A 19073-nucleotide genomic window follows, 5' to 3' on the forward strand; every position below is an offset into this window, starting at 1 on the left:
AGAAGAAGAAAGAAAAGGAGAAGGAAAAAGCAGAATGAGGAGGAGGAGATGAAGGAGAAGAAGAAGAAAGAAAAGAAGAAGAAGGAAAAGGAATGAGGAAAAGGAGATGAAGAAGAAAGAAAATAAGGAGAAGGAAAAAGCAGAATGAGGAGAAGGAGATGAAGGAGAAGAAGAAGAAAGAAAAGAAGAAGAAGGAAAAAGAAGAAGGAAGAGATGAAGAAGAAGAAGGAAAAGGAACGAGGAAAAGAAGAAGAAAGAAAATAAGAAGGAGAAGGGAAAAGCAGAATGAGGAAAAGGAGGTGAAGGAGAAGGGAGAGATGGAGGCAGGGAAGGAGACTGGGAGGGAGATGGAAAAGGAGGAGAAGGAAAAAGAAGAAAGAGGAGGAGCAGAAGGCTGTGCAGATGCTCTCCGTGCGCCTGCCTGAGGTGAGCAGCATCGTGCTCCGGGGCAGTGTGCAGCTCCCTGCAGCCCCACCGAGGCACGGCGCGGGGGGGTCGCTTACACCCGCCCGGGGGGTCTCCGGTGTGCCGTGCCGTGCCGTGCCGAGCCGAGCCGAGCCGAGCCGTGCCGAGCCGAGCCGAGCCGTGCCGAGCCGAGCCGTGCCGAGCCGAGCCGTGCCGTGCCGAGCCGAGCCGTGCCGAGCCGAGCCGTGCCGAGCCGTGCCGTGCCGCTGGGCGCACACAGGGTCCCTCCAAGCCCCGCGAACCCCCCGCCCCCGGGGCCTGCAAAGACACCAGGGCGGGGGGGGGTGGAGGGGGGGTGCTTCTCCCGCCGATCTCGGGGTGCTGCTGGTCTCCGAGCCCCGGACCCCCCCCCCCCGCTCCCCCCAGCCCCCCCGGCCCGCGCTCCCGCCGGCGCGCGCCGCCCCCGCGCCGCTGGCGGGAACGCTCAGGGAGCCGCCGAGCCGCGGGAGGGTCCCGCGGAGTCCTCCCATCCCCTCCGTGCCTGAGCGGAGCACCCTGTTTGCTCAGCCCCCTGCCCTGCCCCGCCGGGGTCCTGCCAAGTCCCCTCTCCTTTCAGGGTCCCACTAAATCCTCTCCCCCCTTAGTGCCTGGTTGGGTCCCTCCATCCCCTCAGATCCCTCCAAATCCCCTCCCAATCCCCTCAGGGCCTGGCTGGATCCCCTCATCCCCTCACCCCCCGCTAAATCCTCCTGCTCCATTCCCTCAGGGTCCAGAAAATCCCCTCAGGGCCTGACTGGGTTCCCCCCATCCCCTCAACACCCCCCTGGGTCCCCTCAGCACCCCCCTGGATCCCCTCAGCACCCCCTGGGTCCCCTCAGCACCCCCCTGGGGTCCCCTCAGCATCCCCCTGGGTCCCCTCATCCCCTTAGGTCCTGATAAATCCTCTCATCCCTTCAGGGCTTGACTCTGTCCCCTCCGTTCCCTCAGGCCCCACCACATCTGCCCTGTCTCATCTCCCCTTAGGGTCCCACCAAACTCCCTCAGTGCCTGTCTGGGTCTCCTCATCCCCTCACATCCCTCTAAATCCCCCCTCCCATCCCATCCCATCCCTTCAGCACCCAGCTGGGTGCCCCCCAGCCCCTCAGGCTCCCACTAAATCCCCCTCCCATCCCCTCAGGTCCTGCCAGACACTGCCCATTCCCTCAGAGTCCCTCCCAATCCCCTTATCCCCTCAGCACCCACCTGGTTCCTTCCACCCCCTCAGGGCTCCACTAAATCCCTCTCCCTGCTTTGTGCCCCAGGACCTTTCTCCTGGTGGGGGAGCAGCCCGAGGAGGTGGCCGTGGGGTCAGGCTGGGCCCCCCACCCCAGGCACCATGTTCTACATGCATCTGCTCATCAGCAAGCGGGGGCCCCTGGCCAAAATCTGGCTGGCTGCCCACTGGGAGAAGAAGCTCACCAAGGCTCACATATTTGAGTGCAATTTGGAGGCAACAGTGGAGAAGATCATCTCACCAAAGGTATGGAAGGATGAGGTGCCCCTGGTGAGGCTCTGGGCTGCAGGTGTCCATCCTCAACGGGGCTGTGGCTGCCGTGGAAGCTCCCTGAGCTGACCCAGCCTGTGGCTCTTTCAAAGGCAGTAGGAGATCAGCTCCCCTCTGAGGAAAACCTCCATCCCCTCAAATGGAACTGGTGCCAGCAGTCCACTTGTTAAGGTCTCTTCCAACCCAAAGCATCTGAGAGGTGTCCCTGCCCCTGGCAGGGAGGTTGGAGTGGATGATCCTCAAGGTCCCTTTCCAGCCTAAGCCCTTCAATGACTCTGTGCTTCTGTCTCGCTCCTGGAGACCTGTGGCACAGCTTTATGTAAGGAGCTGTTCATAGGATCATAGAGTTGTTTGGGTTGGAAAAGGTCTTTAGGATCATGGAGCCTTACCCCAGCACTGCCAGGGCACCCCCAAGCCATGGCCCTCAGCACCACAGCTCCACAGCTTCAGAAACCTCTCCAGGGATGGGGACTCCACCACTGCCCTGGGCAGCCTGGGCCAGGCCTTGACAAGCCTCAAGCAGAAGAAACTGTTCCTCATGTCCAACCTAAACTTCCCCTGAGGCAACTTGAGGCCATTTCCTCTTGTCCTATCACTTGTTCCTAGGGAGAAAAGATCCCAAGCCCCACCTGGCTCCAGCCTCCTCTCAGGGAGTTGCAGAGAGCCAGAAGGTCTCCCCTCAGCCTCCTCTTCTCCAGGCTGAACTCCCCCAGCTCCCTCAGCTGCTCCTCCCCAGCCCTGCTCTCCAGACCCTTCCCTGGACCTGCTCCAGCTCCTCAGTGTCCACCTTGCAGTGACACTGACACTGACACTACTATGGGAGGTGTGGCCTCACCAGTGCCCAGTATGGGAGGGACAATCTCTTCCCTGCTTCCACTTGCAGTGGCCTCCTTCCATGGCCCCCATCCTAAGCCCTTAGCTACTCAAACCCAAGCAGAGCTCAGGAGAGGCTCTGGGTGGCTGGAGGAGGTGCAGGCAGGAGCAGCCAACTGCCCATGACTCAGTCCTTGGCTTTGCTGTTGCAAATGCATCCAGGGGAAGGGTGAGAAGCATTTGCAGTGCCACTGACTCGATGGCTCAGCAGCTCCAAGGCTTTCAGCTGGGCTGAGCACATTTCTCTGGCCTGGCATTTGGTAGTCACCATCTCCTTGCCTGCAGTGGTGAAGTTCAGGACTCGTGGTGAGGTGTGGGAGCAGAAGCAGCTTGAGGTTCCCAGCCCTGAAAATCCCTTTCTGTTGATGGCCCTCTCTCAACACAAGCCCCTGCTGAATTCCATGGAGCCCTGGGACTGGTCTGTGTTGCTGCAGCTCTGCTCTCCCTGTGCTGTGCTTTCATCTCAGTGTGGCTTTGTTGTTTCCCCCCCACCCAAACACTAACTCCTGCACGCCTGGTTTTTAACTCACCCAAGTTCACAATAGCTCTGAGGACCTCTGGGCACTTGCTCCTGGGAGTGGTGAGGATTTACCACAGGAAAGCCAAGTACCTCTTGGCAGACTGCAGTGAAGCTCTGACTAAAATGAAGACAGCCTTCTGCCCAGGTATGTGCCCAGTGGCTGCTGCACCTCTCATGTGAGTAACCCACCTGGGATACTGCTGTTCAATCCACGTTCTTAGGGGCACTGACCACGCCAGTGCCTACCACTGCTGTTCAGCTGGGCTCAATCCATGCCCTTCCAGGCCTCTGCCTCCATTCAAAGAGGCAGTATCTCAAGTGGCCTTATGAGAAGAAGCTTGAACTCAGCCTCCATTGCTGGCTAATTAACTGTAATTGCTGATGGCACCAACAACGTGTCCAGCAGTGTGGCAGTGCCAGGTCTGGCTGTGGGCTTGAGCTCGAGCCATGCACCCAGGGAGAGGGGAGCAGGGAAGGCTGGGTCCTGTTCCAGCAGGCTGTGTGCCTGTCCTGCTAAGGGGAGGCACTGTTGCCTCAAAAAAGGACAGAAGCAGGACACCAGCTTCTGGTGCCAGCCCTCAGGAGCTTTGTGACCTGGGCTGTCTGCAGAGTGGTCAATATCTGCTCTGGGATCTTCTCAGCTGGGAAATCAGAGAGGGAGAGGATTCTGCCCCTCTGCTCTGCTGGGACCCCCCTGCAGTGCTGGGGCAGCTCTGGAGTCCTCAGCACAGACAGGGACCTGCTGGAGCAGGGCCAGAGGAGGCCACAGCAGTGCTGGCAGGGCTGGCAGCCCTCTGCTGTGAGCCAGGCTGAGAGAGTTGGGGTTGTGCAGCCTGGAGAAGAGAAGGCTCCAGGGACACCTTCTGGTGGCCTTGCAGTGCTCAAGGAGGGCAATCAGAAAGCTGGGGACAGACTTCTGATCAGAGCCTGTTTGGTCTGGACAAGGGGGGATGGCTTGAACTCAAAGAGGGAGATTCAGAGTGGAGAGCAGGGAGAAATGTTTGACACTGAGGGTGGGGAGAGCCTGGCCCAGGCTGCCCTGGGAGCTGCCCCCTGCCTGGCACCACTGCAGCTCAGGCTGGTTGGGGCTGTGAGCAACCTGCTCTGGTTGGGGCTGTCCCTGGGGACTGCAGGGGGTTGGACTGGATGAGCTTTCCCTCCCCAAACCAATCAGGGGTTCTATAAATCATTCTCAGTCTCCCAGTTGTGATTATTAGTTAGCTAATACTTGTTAACAAGTGGGGCAGGCCCCAGCAGGGCAGTGCCACAGTTTGCCACACACCCTGCAGCTGCCCAGAGAGGGCTGTGCAGCACAAGAGCAAGGCACAACTGCAGCCATAGACTCCAGCTCCATATGGGGGGTAGGGAGGGGGAAATCTTGTCAAAGAGAGCCAGTTCCAGAGGAGGGTGTCCAGAGGTGCTCTGGGAGTCTCCTCCAGCAGCAGGGACCATCCAAACTGATCTGCCTTAGAACTGAGCCCAGTTTGGTGTGAAGGGCTGGAGCAGATGACCTTCAGCACTCCCTTCTCCCTCTGCCTGCTGCAGGATGCTGTGGTTGTGTGCAGCCTCACTGCATAATCCTTTGATGCTGGGGAACAGCATCAGGCAGAGGCTGGGCAGAAGGGGAGCAGGCAACCATTCATCTGCAGAGGGCTGACAGGATCCAGGCTGGATGTCAGCAGGGAGGATCTTGCAGGGACTCAGTGTGGCTGTGCCCAAGCCCCCAGGGTGCTGCAGCATTTCAGGTCCTTCTGGAGCTTGTCTGTAAAACAAACTCACTTCTGAAATCCCTGGGAAAGAAAGGTTTGGATCCCACTGTGGCCTAAGCCTTCCACTGCCTGTTCTTGCAAACAGCAGCAGACCCTCCTGACAGCTTTGTAGCCTGGTTAGCCCTACCTGGGGGAACATGGCTGGCTGCTATTGGTACTTACTTTATGTTTTCTGCTTCTTTTAGGTCTTGTTGACCTTCCAGAAGAGAATTTTGAGGCTGCTTATCAGTCTGTGACACTGCCAGAGGAGTTCCATGATTTTGAGGCACCACTCCCTGCTCTGAAGTAAATTCTTCTCTGGTTTTCATTCATGATTTAGCATTTGCAGAGCTGCTCTCTGATCAGAGGGAATTGTTTGGATTTGCTACCTGAATTCTCCTGAGCTCAGCTGTGCTGTGAAGGACCTCAGAGTGCTGGGGGACTACAAGCTGTCCATGAGCCAGCAGTGAGCCCTCATGACCAAGAAGGCCAATGGTGTCCTGGGGTGCATGAAGGAGAGTAGGGACAGCAGGACAAGGGAGGCTCTCCTCCTCTGCTCTGTCCTGCTGATGCCATAGTACTGGGTTCAGCTCTGGGCTCCCCAGGTCAAGAGAGATAAGGAACTGCTGGAGAGAGCCCAGCAGAGGCTCCAAAGCTGCTGAGGGGCCTGAAGCAGCTGTGGGAGGAGCAAAGGCTGAGAGCCCTGGGGCAGAGAGCCAGAGAAGAGCAGCCCCAGAGGGGAGATAAAGGAGCTGTGGAGGGCAAGAGGCTGGGGCCAGGCTCTGCCCAGTGGTGCCCAGGGACAGCACAAGGAGCAATGGGCACAGAGTGGCAGCCAGGAGGTTCCATGAGGAGAAAGTTGTTTGGTGTGAGGGAGCAGAGCCCTGGAGCAGGCTGCCCAGAGAGGTTGTGGAGTCTCCTGGTGTGGAGAGCTTCCAACCCCCCCTGGGCACTGTGCTCCTGGGCAGGCTGCTGTGGGAGCCCTGCTGGAGCAGGGGGTTTGGACTCCCTTCCAGCTCCCTTCCAGCCCCAACCATGCTGGGATCTGGCAGCTCTGTGAGTTCTGGGTCAGCTGCAAGCTACAGGGATTGCATTTTTGTAGAACTCCTTGAGATCCATTTAATCCCCAGGGCCTTGCAGTGAGGCCATGAACTGAACTTAACATTCAGGATTGGAAAGGAGCTGAGGAAAGGCTGCAAACCTCTGACCCCAAACCTCTGACCCCAGGAGCTTTCTACTTTTATTTCTTATTTCTGTTTCTTTGTCTTTGTCTGTCTTCCTGCCTCTCTTTCTATTTCTTATTTGTATTATTTATCCTTTTCCTTCTCTTCTTCTCTCTCTTTCCTTCCTTCTTCTCTCTTTCCTTCTCTCTCTCTCTTTCCTTCTCTCTCTCTCTTTCCTTCTCTCTCTCTCTTTCCTTCTCTCTCTCTCTTTCCTTCTCTCTCTTTCTTTCCTTCTCTCTCTTTCTTTCCTTCTCTCTCTTTCTTTCCTTCTCTCTCTTTCTTTCCTTCTCTCTCTTTCTTTCCTTCTCTCTCTTTCTTTCCTTCTCTCTCTTTCTTTCCTTCTCTCTCTTTCTTTCCTTCTCTCTCTTTCTTTCCTTCTCTCTCTTTCTTTCCTTCTCTCTCTTTCTTTCCTTCTCTCTCTTTCTTTCCTTCTCTCTCTTTCTTTCCTTCTCTCTCTTTCTTTCCTTCTCTCTCTTTCTTTCCTTCTCTCTCTTTCTTTCCTTCTCTCTCTTTCTTTCCTTCTCTCTCTTTCTTTCCTTCTCTCTCTTTCTTTCCTTCTCTCTTTCTTTCCTTCTCTCGCTTTCCTTCCTCCTTCTCTCGCTTTCCTTCCTCCTTCTCTCGCTTTCCTTCCTCTGTTATTATTTATGTTTAAAACTATGGATCCAGTCAGCCCTGGGTAACTCTCTCAGTCTTGCCCTGTTCCATTGTATGACCATTTAATTTCTGCTCCAGTGCTCCTTGGGGCCAGCCTGCTTTATCAGCAGCACTCAGCTTGGCTCCTGATGAAAAGCCAGCCCATTTCTTTGCCTTTTCTGTCACAAATCAGCATTAATGGAGAAAAACTGATAACAACAGGAGGCTGAGACGTGCTTCTGATGGCTCTGGTGGCCCCAAAGGTCCAGGATAAGGGATTTCCCCTGGGGTTTGGGGCTATCAGCTCTGATAAACACACAGCTTCTGGTTTCCACAGCCCTTTTTACTGTTGTCAAAGCTCTTTTAGAGGGAATTCAAAGCAGTGAATTTAACCTTAAATGGCTCCAGCAGGAATAGCTTGGGGAAAGGGCTGCTCCCTGTCCACAGCAGTGAGGATCAGCCTGGGGACTTCCCATGCTGCAGGAAACAGAAGCTCTTCTGGGGCTTTATGATAAGGATTTGCTCAGAAGCAAACTCTCCTTTTCCACCCTCTCTTTCCTGCCCTCTTTTCCCCCTTCAGTGCCATCAATGTGGTTGACCATTTCACCTTGAATCAGAGCAGAGCTGAAGACATCACACTCCCAGAGGGCTTTGAGAGCAGCCTCATCCTCTGTGGCAGGAACTTTGGTGAGAGAAGCTGAGAGATCAGAAACAGTCCACATGGAAAAGTGTGAATTTGATTCTCTGTGTCCTTTCCACCTGTGTGAAAGCTACCACTGAAAGTGCATTTGGGCTGTCCTGGTCTCTCATGCTCAAATGTTGGTTTGAATTTGTCCCTAAATAGCCCCATGTGATGTTCAGAGCCTGAAAACCAGACCCAGCACCCTCTGCTTTTTCACTGAACTAGCTGAAATTGTTCATTATTTATTCCACTGGAGGGCTGGGCTACCTTACACTGCCCAAGCTGGCTGCAAAACCATGAGGGAAGGGGCAAAGATGCCTTTCAAAGCCTCCCCAGCAGCAGCAGTTCTGTGTTTCTCCAGATGAAGAGCCAGAGGCACTAAGGAAAAAGAGCTCCTTGGACTGCAGCACCTTCACCAGCAGCAACAGCCTGGTGGCTGAGCACTGCTCTCTGAGTGCCAATGGAGAGAGGTCTGTGCTGCAGGAGGACACCTTTGGCCTTCAGCAGGACGGCTTTGGGGACGAGGAGGATGCTGCTGATATGATTGGTAGGCTTTGCCAGGGGTAAACAGAGTCAGTTTCCCTCCAAATATTTCATTTCCTCCTTGCAGGGAAACAAACAAAGAAAGAAAGAAGGCAGCCTGGGAGGGGTTGTTGCCAAACAGAAGTTCTCAGGGGCTTGTTAGTTTCATTCACAAAGTTCTTCTGCTTGATACTGCCAAGTCAAGCTCTGCTCAAGGATGAAGAACCACACAATCCCAGAGAGCTTTGGGACCTTCCAAGGTCACCCAGTCCAATCTGCAGCCAGAGCAGGCTGCTCAAACAGCCTGAGCTGCAGTGGTGCCAGGCCTGGGGCAGCTCCCAGCTCCCTGGGCAGCCTGGGCCAGGCTCTCCCCACCCTCAGTGTCAAACATTTCTCCCTTCTCTCCACTCTGAATCTCCCCATTTCAGTTCAAACCATCACCCCTTGGCCTGTCACAAGAATCCCAGAGTGGGTTGGGTTGGAAGGGACCTCCAAAGGCCACCCAGCCCAACCCCCTGCCCTCAGCAGGGACATCCTCCCCTGCAGCAGCTTGCTCACAGCCTTCTCCAGCCTCACCTTGCACAGCTCCAGGCCTCAGCTCCCTCCCTGGGCAACCTGTGGCAGTGCTCCAGCTGCTTCCTGGTGCAAAACTTGCTCCTCACATCCAGTCTCAACCTCCTTTTCTCTCCTTCCAAGCCATGATCTTAAAGGTCTCTTCCAACCCCAACCATTCTGGGAGTGTCTGCTCAAGCTGAGCTGGCAGAGAACAAACCTTCACCAAGTAACTGCAGGCTGCCTTGGGCTGCTTTGTGGCCACTAAGGCTCAAGCCTGTGTGTTTTGTGTTGAAGAACTCCTGCTGGGGGATGAGCCAAGTGGCCTGGAGAACGACCTTCTGGATGTGCAGGAAGACTTCCCTCTGCCACAAGAGCCAGCAGAGAACAGCAGCACCAGTGAGTTTGGGCAGCCCCTGGCAGCAGCCCCTCTGCTCCTGTGGCAGTGTGCAGCACTGCTCACAGGCAGCTGGCTGTCTCAGGTTGTGATTCCTTCCTCTCTTTGCCTTTTGTTCCCCCCTCCCCCTAATACATGAGATAAAATTGGCAACACTGTCATTTGGCCTGGAGCTTCCAGATTTGCTTCCTCAGGACCACTTTTACCTGGCAGCCTCTTGGGCACCATCCTGCATCTAGAAAAGGGAAAAAGGAGCAGGGCTCAGAGCCTGCTGTGACTCTGAACTTCACCTAGGACCACTCCTGCCTCCTATGTTGGTGCCCAATGACTCCTGAGGTGTGGCAGCCCAGAAGGCTGCTGGCAGTTTCCTGTTGGTTTTAGGCTGGGGAAAGAAGTTAATTTAGGACTGCTGGAGTTATTTTGGTGTCTTGAATCCTTCCAGCTCCATTCCTGCTCTTACCTTGAAACTGGAAGAGCCTGAAGGGGAAACTGTGGCCTCTCCTTTTGTGCTGTCAGAGTTCCACACTGGATTGGGAAAGAGATAAATACTGCAATGAAACACTTCTCCCCCTAAACAGTTCTTCTGGCAGTTGAGTGTTTGTTTGTGCTCCAGGTCCAGCTCCTCAGCCTGTGCTGCCAGGGAGGGCAGGATGTGGGCTGCAGCAGGGCTGGTTAAGCTGACTGTGAGATCCCAGGCAGAAATCATTGTCTAGTTATGACCTCTTCTGTCTGATACCATTCTGTGTCCTCAGGTGGAGAGCTTATTCCAGCTTGGTTGGCTTGGGTTTGTAATGGGGATCTGTCCCTGGGTTTTCTCACAGTGGAGCCCACTGGCACTGATGGTCACCTGCTGAAGGAGACAGAGCTGCTGCTGAGAGAGGAGGAAGAGCTGCTGCTGAGAGAGGAGGAAGAGCTGCTGCTGAGAGAGGAGGAAGGCTTTGTGCTCCAGCCAGTTGCAGACACAGGTCAGAATGTGATCAGTTCCTTGATGAATGTTCCACATCCAAGCCCAGCAGGGTGAGGCTGGAAGGGACCTCTGGAGCTCTCCCAGGCCAAGCCCTGCCCCAGCAGGGCTCCCACAGCAGCCTGCCCAGGAGCACAGTGCCCAGGGGGGGTTGGAAGCTCTCCACACCAGGAGACTCCACAACCTCTCTGGGCAGCCTGCTCCAGGGCTCTGCTCCCTCACACCAAACAACTTTCTCCTCATGGAACCTCCTGGCTGCCACTCTGTGCCCATTGCTCCTTGTGCTGTCCCTGGGCACCACTGAGCAGAGCCTGGCCCCAGCCTCTTTCTTCCTCCCAGCTCCTTTAGCTCTTGCTGAGCATTGCTGAGGTCCCCTCTGGGGCTGCTCTCCTCCAGGCTCTCAGCCCCAGCCTTTGCTCCTCAGAGCTGCTTCTCAGCATCTTCGTCACCTCAGCTGAACTCTTCTCCAGCAGTTCCCTGTCTCCCTTGACCTGGGGGCCCACAACTGGCCACAACACTCCAGATTTAAAACTCCAGTTGGTGTCAACTGAGGTTTTTTCCCCCCCTCTCATTAGTGAAAACATTTGCAAACCAGATCATTGCCACCTCAGCTTCCCCCTGCTGCTGCTGCCAGAGCTCTGGCTCAGCCTGACTGTTACCCAAGAGCAGTATCAGGTTGTTCACCTGATCTGCCCAGGCCTCTGCTCATGATTTCCTCCATGCCTCCAATCAGGTTTTGCTGCTCTGCATCTCCAGCAGCACCCAGCCTGTGTCCCTGACCTCTCAGCTGTAGAGCTTTGCTTGCCAGTGAGCCAGCAGCCCCAGACACCTGCACAACTGCAGGCCTTTGGGTTGGGGAATGTTTAGCTTCCCCAGGGTCCAGGATGAGGGATGGTTCCTCTTCCTGGCAGTGGATCTCAGTGCCATCTGAGTGGCTGCTAGCACACAAACAAGTTCCTCCTGCCACTAAAATTCAGACCTCTGGAATTTTCCAGCCTGCCCAAACCAGTTTGTGTCTTTCCTTAGTGCTTGGTAGCTCAATTAATTATTAAAGGGTTCAACTGCCCAATCAGATATTAATTGTGAGGTAATGAAACCTCTGGAGTAGCTCAGCAGCTCTTGGAACACTCACACATGCCTGAGGGATGACAGATTGCTTGTGCAGTCCTGGAGGGGTGTCTGTGTCCTGGGGGCTATCATGTGTCACAGAGTCAAGCATCTCCTGAGCTCATCCCCAGCAGCAGGGGCAGGGAGGGGATTCTGCTCCTGCTCTGCTCTGCTGAGACCTCCCTGCAGTGCTGGGGCAGCTCTGGAGTCCTCAGCACAGACAGGGACCTGGTGGAGCAGGGCCAGAGGAGGCCACAGCAGTGCTGGCAGGGCTGGAAGCCCTCTGCTGTGAGCCAGGCTGAGAGAGTTGGGGTTGGGCAGCCTGAAGAAGAGAAGGCTCCAGGGACACCTTCTGGTGGCCTTGCAGTGCTCAAAGAGGCTGAGCAGGAAGCTGGGGACAGAGTTTTGAGCAGGACCTGTTGGGGCAGGCCAAGGGGAGATGGTTTGAACTAGAGAGGGAGATTGAGACTGGAGAGAAGGGAGAAATGTTTGGTGCTGAGAGTGGGGAGAGCCTGGCCCAGGCTGCCCAGAGAGCTGGGAGCTGCCCCCTGCCTGGCACCACTGCAGCTCAGGTTGTTTGGGGTTGGGATTAACCTGCTGTGTTTGGGGATGTCCCTGGGGGCTGCAGGGGCTTGGACTGGGTGGGTTTGGAAGGCTCTTCCCACCCAAACCACTCTGTGATTCCCTGAAGTCCCAGCAGCCATCTCTGCATCACCAACTCCATGTGAATGGCCTGGACAGGAGGGCAGAGCTCTGTGTGACAGCTCTTGGAGCAGTGGCCTTGCACTCTGGCCCCCAGGTCCATGTGGTGCTGCAGGAGGTCAGCAGCCTCTGCACTCCATCCCCAGAGCTTTCACTTGTGGGTGAGTGTTGTGTGAGTAGCCCTCAGGAGGTGCTTTGGTCTTCTGTTTCCCCACACTTGCTCCATTTAGCTGCCCCCCAGAGGAAGAGAACCAAAAGGAAGAGGAAGCTGCTTGTGGATGCAGTCAAGGAACTGAGCTGCACCACAATCTACAACCAGCTGAATGACTGCACAGACATCCTCACGACCCTAGACCTGGCCCCCCCCTCCAAAAAGACCATGATGTGGAAGGAATGGGGAGGTGTGGACAAGCTCCTGACCCAGCCTGGGCAGCCTATGCTCCACAGCAAGCTGCAGATGGTAAAGCTCAGCTCCTTGTGTGGACTGTGGGGGTGGTGCACATCGTGGGTCTACCTGGGAGCACCTCAGGCTGGGTTTTAGGTGGGCCCCCAGCAAAGCTCAGGTGTGCAGCAGGGTTGCTTTGGGACACCTGATGGGTATCACAGAATGGTAAGGGCTGGAAGGGGCCTCTGGAGATCACTGAGTGCAACCCCTCTGCCAGGGCAGGGTCACCCAGAGCAGGTCACCCAGAGCACAGCCAGGTGGGTTTGGAATCTCTGCAGAGATGGAGACTCCACCACCTCCCTGGGCAGCCTGCTCCAGGCCTCCAGCAGCCTTCAGTGACAGAAGTTCCTCCTCATGTTCAGCTGGAACTTCTCATGGTGCAGTCTGTGCCCCCTGGCCTGTCCCTGGGCACCACTGAACCAAGCCTGGTGCCACCCTCCTGCCACCCAGCCTTGAAGTGTTGCTCAGCATTGATGAGCTCCCCCTCAGGCTGCTCTTCCCCACACTGAGCAGCCCAAATCCTCTCAGCCTCTCACAGAGAGGCTCCAGTCCCCTCAGCATCTCTGCAGCCCTTTGCTGTCCCCTCTCCAGCAGTACTCTGAGGTCCTCCTTGAGCTGGGGAGCCCAGAACTGCACCCAAGACTCCACCAGGGCAGAGGAGAGGGGGAGAAGAGCCTCCCTTGACCAGCTGCCCACCCCCACCTTGATGGAGCCCAGGAGCCCATTGGCCAATAACTGTTTTCAGCTGTTTGAAAAGTGCTTCAAGAGTCCTGGCTTAAAGATGAGAAGGAAGGAGATGCAGGGGGAGCCTGGAGTGGAAGAGAGCAGGAAGGAGCAGGACACCACAGGTACTGCTTTAACTTGGCTCTTAGAAAGCAAGTGGCTGAGAGGCACTTGCAGGAGGTTTGTGTGCAAGGCAAAGCCCCAGAAGTGAGCTGCTCATGGCTGAGAATTGTTCATCTTTGCCTAAGCTGGTCTGGTTTCATGAATCTTTGACTGGCCTTTGGTTCCTCTGCTGAGAAATGAACTTCACCTCCTGCTGGAGGGAGGCCACAGAGATGAGCCCAGGGCTGGAGCAGCTCTGCTGGGAGCACAGGCTGAGGGAGCTGGGGCTGTGCAGCCTGCAGAGGAGAAGGCTCCAGGAGCACCTCAGAGCTGCTGCCAGCCCCTGAAGGGATCCTGCAGGAAGGCTGCAGAGGGACTTCTGCTGAGGGTGTCAGAGACAGGCCAAGGGGGAAGGGGTTGAAGCTGAGGGAGGGCAGGGCTGGACTGGAGCTGAGGAAGAAGTTGTTCAGCAGGAGGGTGCTGAGACTCTGGCACAGGCTGCCCAGGGAGGCTGTGGCTGCCTCCTGCCTGGGGGTGCTCAGGGCCATGTTGGATGAGGCCTTGAGCAGCTGAGTCTAGCTGAGAGGTGTCCCTGGGCATGGCAGGGGGTTGGAACTGGATGGTCCTTGAGGTCTCTTCCAAGCCAAACCATTCTCTGAGCATGTTGCAGCGTTCCAGCACCCTCCCAGAGTGGAGAGCCACCTCTCCATGCAACTGGGCTGTGGGGTTTGGGCTGCAATGTAGGTTTTAAGGGCAGGGACTCAGAGAAACTGCCTCCTTAACCTTGTTTGGTAACTAATAACAGAGATACTGAGTGCAGAAGAGCCAAGTTCCCATGGGGACTCAGCTCATCCAGACCCTGAGAGGTCAATGAGGAATGGTTTGGTGATGATGGCACAGCATCACAGGAGTGAAGATGATGCCAACTGTGGAGAAAGCAGAGTGAGCATTTCAGCCCCCTCAGGGGTTTATTGACTTCCCTTTCTGCCACTTTTCCTTTTCAGTCATAGGTTCTTGGATTGGTTTGGGTTGGAAGGGACCCTGAGGATCACAGAGTCTAACCCTGACCCCAGCACTGCCAGGGCACCACCAAGCCATGGCCCTCAGCACCACAGCCCCAAGGCTTGGAAACCCCTCCAGGGATGGGGACTGCACCACTGCCCTGGGCAGCCTGGGCCAGGCCTGGACAGCTCTCAAGGGGCAGAAATTGTTCCTCATGGCCAAACTAAACTTCCCTTGGGGCAACTTGAGGCCATTTCCCCTTGTCCTGTCCCTTGCTCCTTGGGAGAAGAGCCCAACCCCCACCTGGCTCCAGCCTCCTTGCAGGGAGCTGCAGAGAGCCACAAGGTCTCCCTCAGCCTCCTCTTCCCCAGCCCTGTTCTCCAGACCCTTCCCCAGCTCTGTTTCCCTTCTCTGGACCTGCTCCAACCCCTCCATGTCCTCCTTGCAGTGAGTGGCCCAAGTGCTCCAGCAGTGTCCTTCCCCTCAGGAGACAAAGACACAGCAGTGCTGAGCAGCTGTGAAATCACTGTGGAAAACCTTTCTGCTGCTCACTCCTTTGAGCAGGGCTCTGGGACTGAGGGTTTCTTGGTGTGCAGGGGGCCCTGCCTGCTGATGGTCTGTTCTGTTCTGGTCTGACAGCAGGAGGCAATGGTCTGCTCTGAGAGCTCCTCGCTGATGCATCTCTCCCTGGGCCAAGCAGCTGAAGCACAGCAAGATGAGTCACCAACTGTAGGTGCTCAAGGCTCTGCCTTGCTGCAGCACAGAACTCTGCTGTCTCAGAAAGCTTTCACAGCAGTGATGCCCTCCCACCCCCAGCAGGAGCTTGGTTAGGCCAGGACTCTCCTCCCCTTTAGCACCAAGTTCCTGACTGCTTTGGGTGGGAAGCTCACCTAGTCCAACCCCCTGCAGAGACACCACAGAACTCTTTGGCTTGGAGAAGCCCTCTGGGAGCATCCAACCCCACCGTGGCCACCAAACCCTGGCCCCAAGGGCCATGGCCACAGGGTTCTTGAACCCCTCCAGGGATGGGGACTCCACCACCTCCCTGGGCAGCCTGGGCCAGGCCCTGACCACTCTGGCACCAAAGGAACTTTTCCTGGTCTCCAACCTCAGCCTCCCCTGGCACAGTTCCAGGCCATTTCCTCTCATTCTATCACTTGGTAGTAGGGGGAGGAGCCCAAGCCCCACCTGGCTCCAGCCTCCTTTCAGGGAGCTGTAGAGAGCCAGGAGGTCTCCCCTCAGCCTCCCCTTCTCCACAGTGATGCCCTCCCACCTCTGACCTTCAGTCAGGCCAGAACTCTTCTCCCTTTGTCATGGAGTCCCAGGCTGCTTTGGGTGGGAAGGGTCCTGTGAAGGTCATCCAGTCCAACCCCCTGCTGACAACTGCAACTGGAGCAGGATGTTCAGAGCCCCAAACAACCTGCCCTGGGCTTGGGGCATCTCCCACTTCTCTGGGCAGCCTGGGCCAGGCTCTCATTGTCCTGTGTCACTTTTGACACCTTCTGCTCTGTTGCTTCTGCAGGAGCTAATGAGGCATGGGAAGGATGGTGAAGAAACAAGGTGGAGCAAAAGGACTCTCCAGCTGCTGAGAACTTTACAGGTACCAGTGCTGGGTGTTGTCAGTGGGCTCCAAACCCAACCTAGGTGGGTTCCAAACCTCACACCTCACACCACAGCAGGTTCCTCACAGCCACGTCCACCCTGGCCTCAAACACCTCCAGGCATGAGGCTGCCACCACCTCCCTGGGCAGCCTGTGCCAGGCTCTCACCACCCTCCTGGGGAACAACTTCTTCCTCACAGCCAATCTCAATCTCCCCACTTCCAGTTCTGCTCCATCCCCCCCAGGCCTATCCCTCCCTGACACCCTCCACAGTCCCTCCCCAGCTTTCCTGTAGCCCCCTGCAGATCCTGGAAGGCCACAATGAGGTCTCCTGGGAGCTTTCTCTTCATGGGGTTGGTGTCTGCTGGAGGAGGGCAGCATGGTGGGGGTTGGATGTCACCTCTGGAGATCATCTGCTTCACCCCCCCTGCTAAAGCAGGGCCCCCCCAGCAGCCTGCCCAGGAGCACAGTGCCTGAGGTTGCAAGGGGCCTCAAGGCTCACCTGGTGCAAGCTTTGCTGGCAGGAAGCTGCCCTGTGCCTGATGCTCTCTGTCCCCTCTGCAGCACCTGAGGAGCTCTGGTGCCTCTTCCTTCAGCTTCCAGGAGCTCTGCTGGAGGAGCAGCCGCAAAGAAGCCGCAGCCAAGTTCTCCCTGCTCCTGGTCCTGAAGAAGTGCTCGGTCATCCAGCTGAGGCAGAGCTCTCCCTTTGCTGACATCACAGTCACCCCTGGCCCCATGTTTGATGCTCACTGAAGCCAGGGCCAGAGAAGCTGAGAAAAAGAAACCTTTGACTCCATTTTCCAGTTCCCTTTCCCCCCCAAAAGAAGTTCCCTGGAACCTCTCCCAAGCTCCAAGGCCCAAGCTCAGGCCCTGGTGCTGTTCCCTCAGCTGCTCAGTTTACTGCACCTCTCCCAAGCTCAGGCCCTGGTGCTGCTCCCTCAGCTGCTCACCTGTGTGTTTCAGTTTGTGTTGGTGTGAGAAGTTCATTGTTCTGTTAATAAATTCCTGCTAAAACACAGAGTTTGGGGTTTGGGAGTTTTATACATCCTGAGGGCTCAGGAAACCCTGAGGAGGGGGGAAAAAAGCTTTTAAAGGGCTGAAAACTCTGCATGGGCTGGGGCAGGGCTGGGGCTGGGCTGGGTGCTCCTGGGGAAGGTTTTTGATAAAATCAGGGAGAAGCAGCCAAGGCCCTTGGGGAGTTGCTTTTCAAGGGGGTGAGGGATGGAGCAGTGACCCTGGTGGGGGACAGGGTGTCCAGTGGCTGCAGAGGAAATGCTGTTTTCCTTTCTCCAAGTGGATCCTCTAACCACCAGTGGCTCCTTCCCCTCTCCCTTTTGGGGCCAGAAGTGAGAGGGTTTAGGTTCAGGACCTGGGTCCCACCCCAGGAGGAGGCAAGGTTCTGGCTCTGCACACCAAGATCTCAGCACTGAGGAGGGAAAACCTCTCCCAGGTTCCCTTCAGCTTGGGATGTCTCCAGTGAGCCTCTTCTCCCAGAGCTGGGGGAAAGGGAGCTGTGTGGAGGGAAGGAAATCTCCCTTTTTTGCCCCAAACCCATCCAGCATAAGCCTGCAGCTCCCAGCAGGGCTGCTGCCTGCCCCGGGCCGCTGCTGCCAGGCGCTCAGACGCAGCAAGTGCTTCGTGTTCCCAGCGCGGGGCACAGCCCTGCCTCGGCTCTGCCAGCAGAGAGGGAACAAAGGCAGGCTGGAGGCGGGAGGGAACAGAGGAGAGGCAGGATGAATCCAGGCTGGAAATGGAATAAATGAGGTACCAATCCTGCAGGAAATCAGCCTGGGAAGGGACTATTTACAGAGCAGGTTTGTCAGAGCCCCAAAATAACCGCGGGGGAGCTGCCGCCGGAGCCTGCGAGGAGCTTCGTGTTCCTGCGTGTGCTGTGGGATGGGGCTTGGGCCTGACCTCCAGCAGCTCTGCCCAGCTGCTGGGCTCAGGGCAGAAGCATCTGGGGGTGCTGCTGGACTACAAGCTGTCCATGAGCCAGCAGTGAGCCCTCATGGCCAAGAAGGCCAATGGTGTCCTGGGGTACGTGAAGGAGAGTGTGGCCAAGCAGGACAAGGGAGGCTCTCCTCCTCCTCCTCTTCCCTGTCCTGCTGAAGCCAGAGTTGGAGTACTGGGTTCAGCTCTGGGCTCCCCAGGTTAAGTGAGACACAGAACTGCTGGGGAGAGTCCAGGGGAGGCTATGAAGATGCTGAGGGGCCTGGAGCAGCTCTGTGAGGAGCAAAGGCTGAGAGCCCTGGGGCTGAGAGCCTGCAGAAGAGCAGCCCCAGAGGGGAGCTAAAGGAGCTGTGGGGGGCAAGAGGCTGGGGCCAGGCTCTGCTCAGTGGTGCCCAGGGACAGCACAAGGAGCAATGGGCACAGAGTGGCAGCCAGGAGGTTCCATGAGGAGAAAGTTGTTTGGTGTGAGGGAGCAGAGCCCTGGAGCAGGCTGCCCAGAGAGGTTGTGGAGTCTCCTGGTGTGGAGAGCTTCCAACCCCCCCTGGGCACTGTGCCCCTGGGCAGGCTGCTGTGGGTGCTGGGCTGGAGCAGGGGCTTGGGCTGGGTGAGCTCCAGAGGTCCCTTCCAAGCCCTCCCTGCTGGGATTGCTCATCAGACAGAGAGGTTAAGCTCAGCAGCTAATGAAGACAAGCTGTAAGTAGCACCATGAGGAACCAGGCTGAGCTGGAGCCCCCAGCAGCGCCGTCCCGGTGATTACCACCGTGATTTCCCACCCAGCAAGTGGGGAGGGCACAGAGAGGACCCACTCCAGCTACGAGCCCTGGGCAGCAGCTGGGTTCTGCTGCTCCTTGCAGCTTGCCCAGCCCGGGGCCGGCTGGAATCCCCTCGCTCGGAGAAGCCAATTCCCCTTCAGTGAGTTACTTAACTTCAGGAACCGGCGTCGTTCCCCAGCATGTCCTCTCACCTGGACTAATCAGATGCAAATGAGGACGCTGAGGGGGACTCCAAGGGCCGGGTGGTGCCCCGACTCCCCTCCTTCCCCCCCAACCCTTCCTCCTCAGAGGTGACGCCGGGAGAGGAGCGGAGCGGAGCGGAGCTCTCCGCGGGCATCGCCCAGCAGCCTTCGGGGCTCCGCCGCCGGGCAGTGACCTCCAAGAGCGGCTTCCAAGGGGTTGTTTGGGTGGGTTCCCTTGGGTGCTGCACCCCGGCAGGAAGGAGTTGCCATAGAAACGGGGGGGAAACCCTGCAAGGGCGGAGGGGGGGGGGGGGAGGCACCCGCGTCGCCGTCGCTTTAAGAGCGCAGAGGAGGGAGGCAAATTACGCAGCTGCGAGGCTCATCCCTCCCTCCCCATCTCCATCCCTCCCTCCCTGCCTCCATC

The 19073-nt window shown here is 56.9% G+C and overlaps 1 protein-coding gene across 1 annotated transcript; it reads left to right on the plus strand.

Moving 5' to 3' along the window:
• The first annotated feature begins 1712 nt into the window (after window positions 1-1712).
• Window positions 1713-16560, plus strand: RAD21L1 (RAD21 cohesin complex component like 1). Its single transcript, XM_054173503.1, has 13 exons — window positions 1713-1924; window positions 3357-3486; window positions 5296-5395; window positions 7526-7632; window positions 7989-8174; window positions 8999-9100; window positions 9842-10063; window positions 12102-12331; window positions 13062-13164; window positions 13947-14083; window positions 14783-14938; window positions 15603-15743; window positions 16309-16560. The coding sequence occupies exons 1-13, from the start codon at window positions 1781-1783 to the stop codon at window positions 16495-16497; spliced, it is 1947 nt and encodes a 648-aa protein (XP_054029478.1). The 5' UTR covers window positions 1713-1780; the 3' UTR covers window positions 16498-16560.
• Window positions 16561-19073: the final 2513 nt, after the last annotated feature.

This window comes from Dryobates pubescens, chromosome 26, assembly GCF_014839835.1.
Source record: "Dryobates pubescens isolate bDryPub1 chromosome 26, bDryPub1.pri, whole genome shotgun sequence".
NCBI lineage: Eukaryota > Metazoa > Chordata > Aves > Piciformes > Picidae > Dryobates > Dryobates pubescens.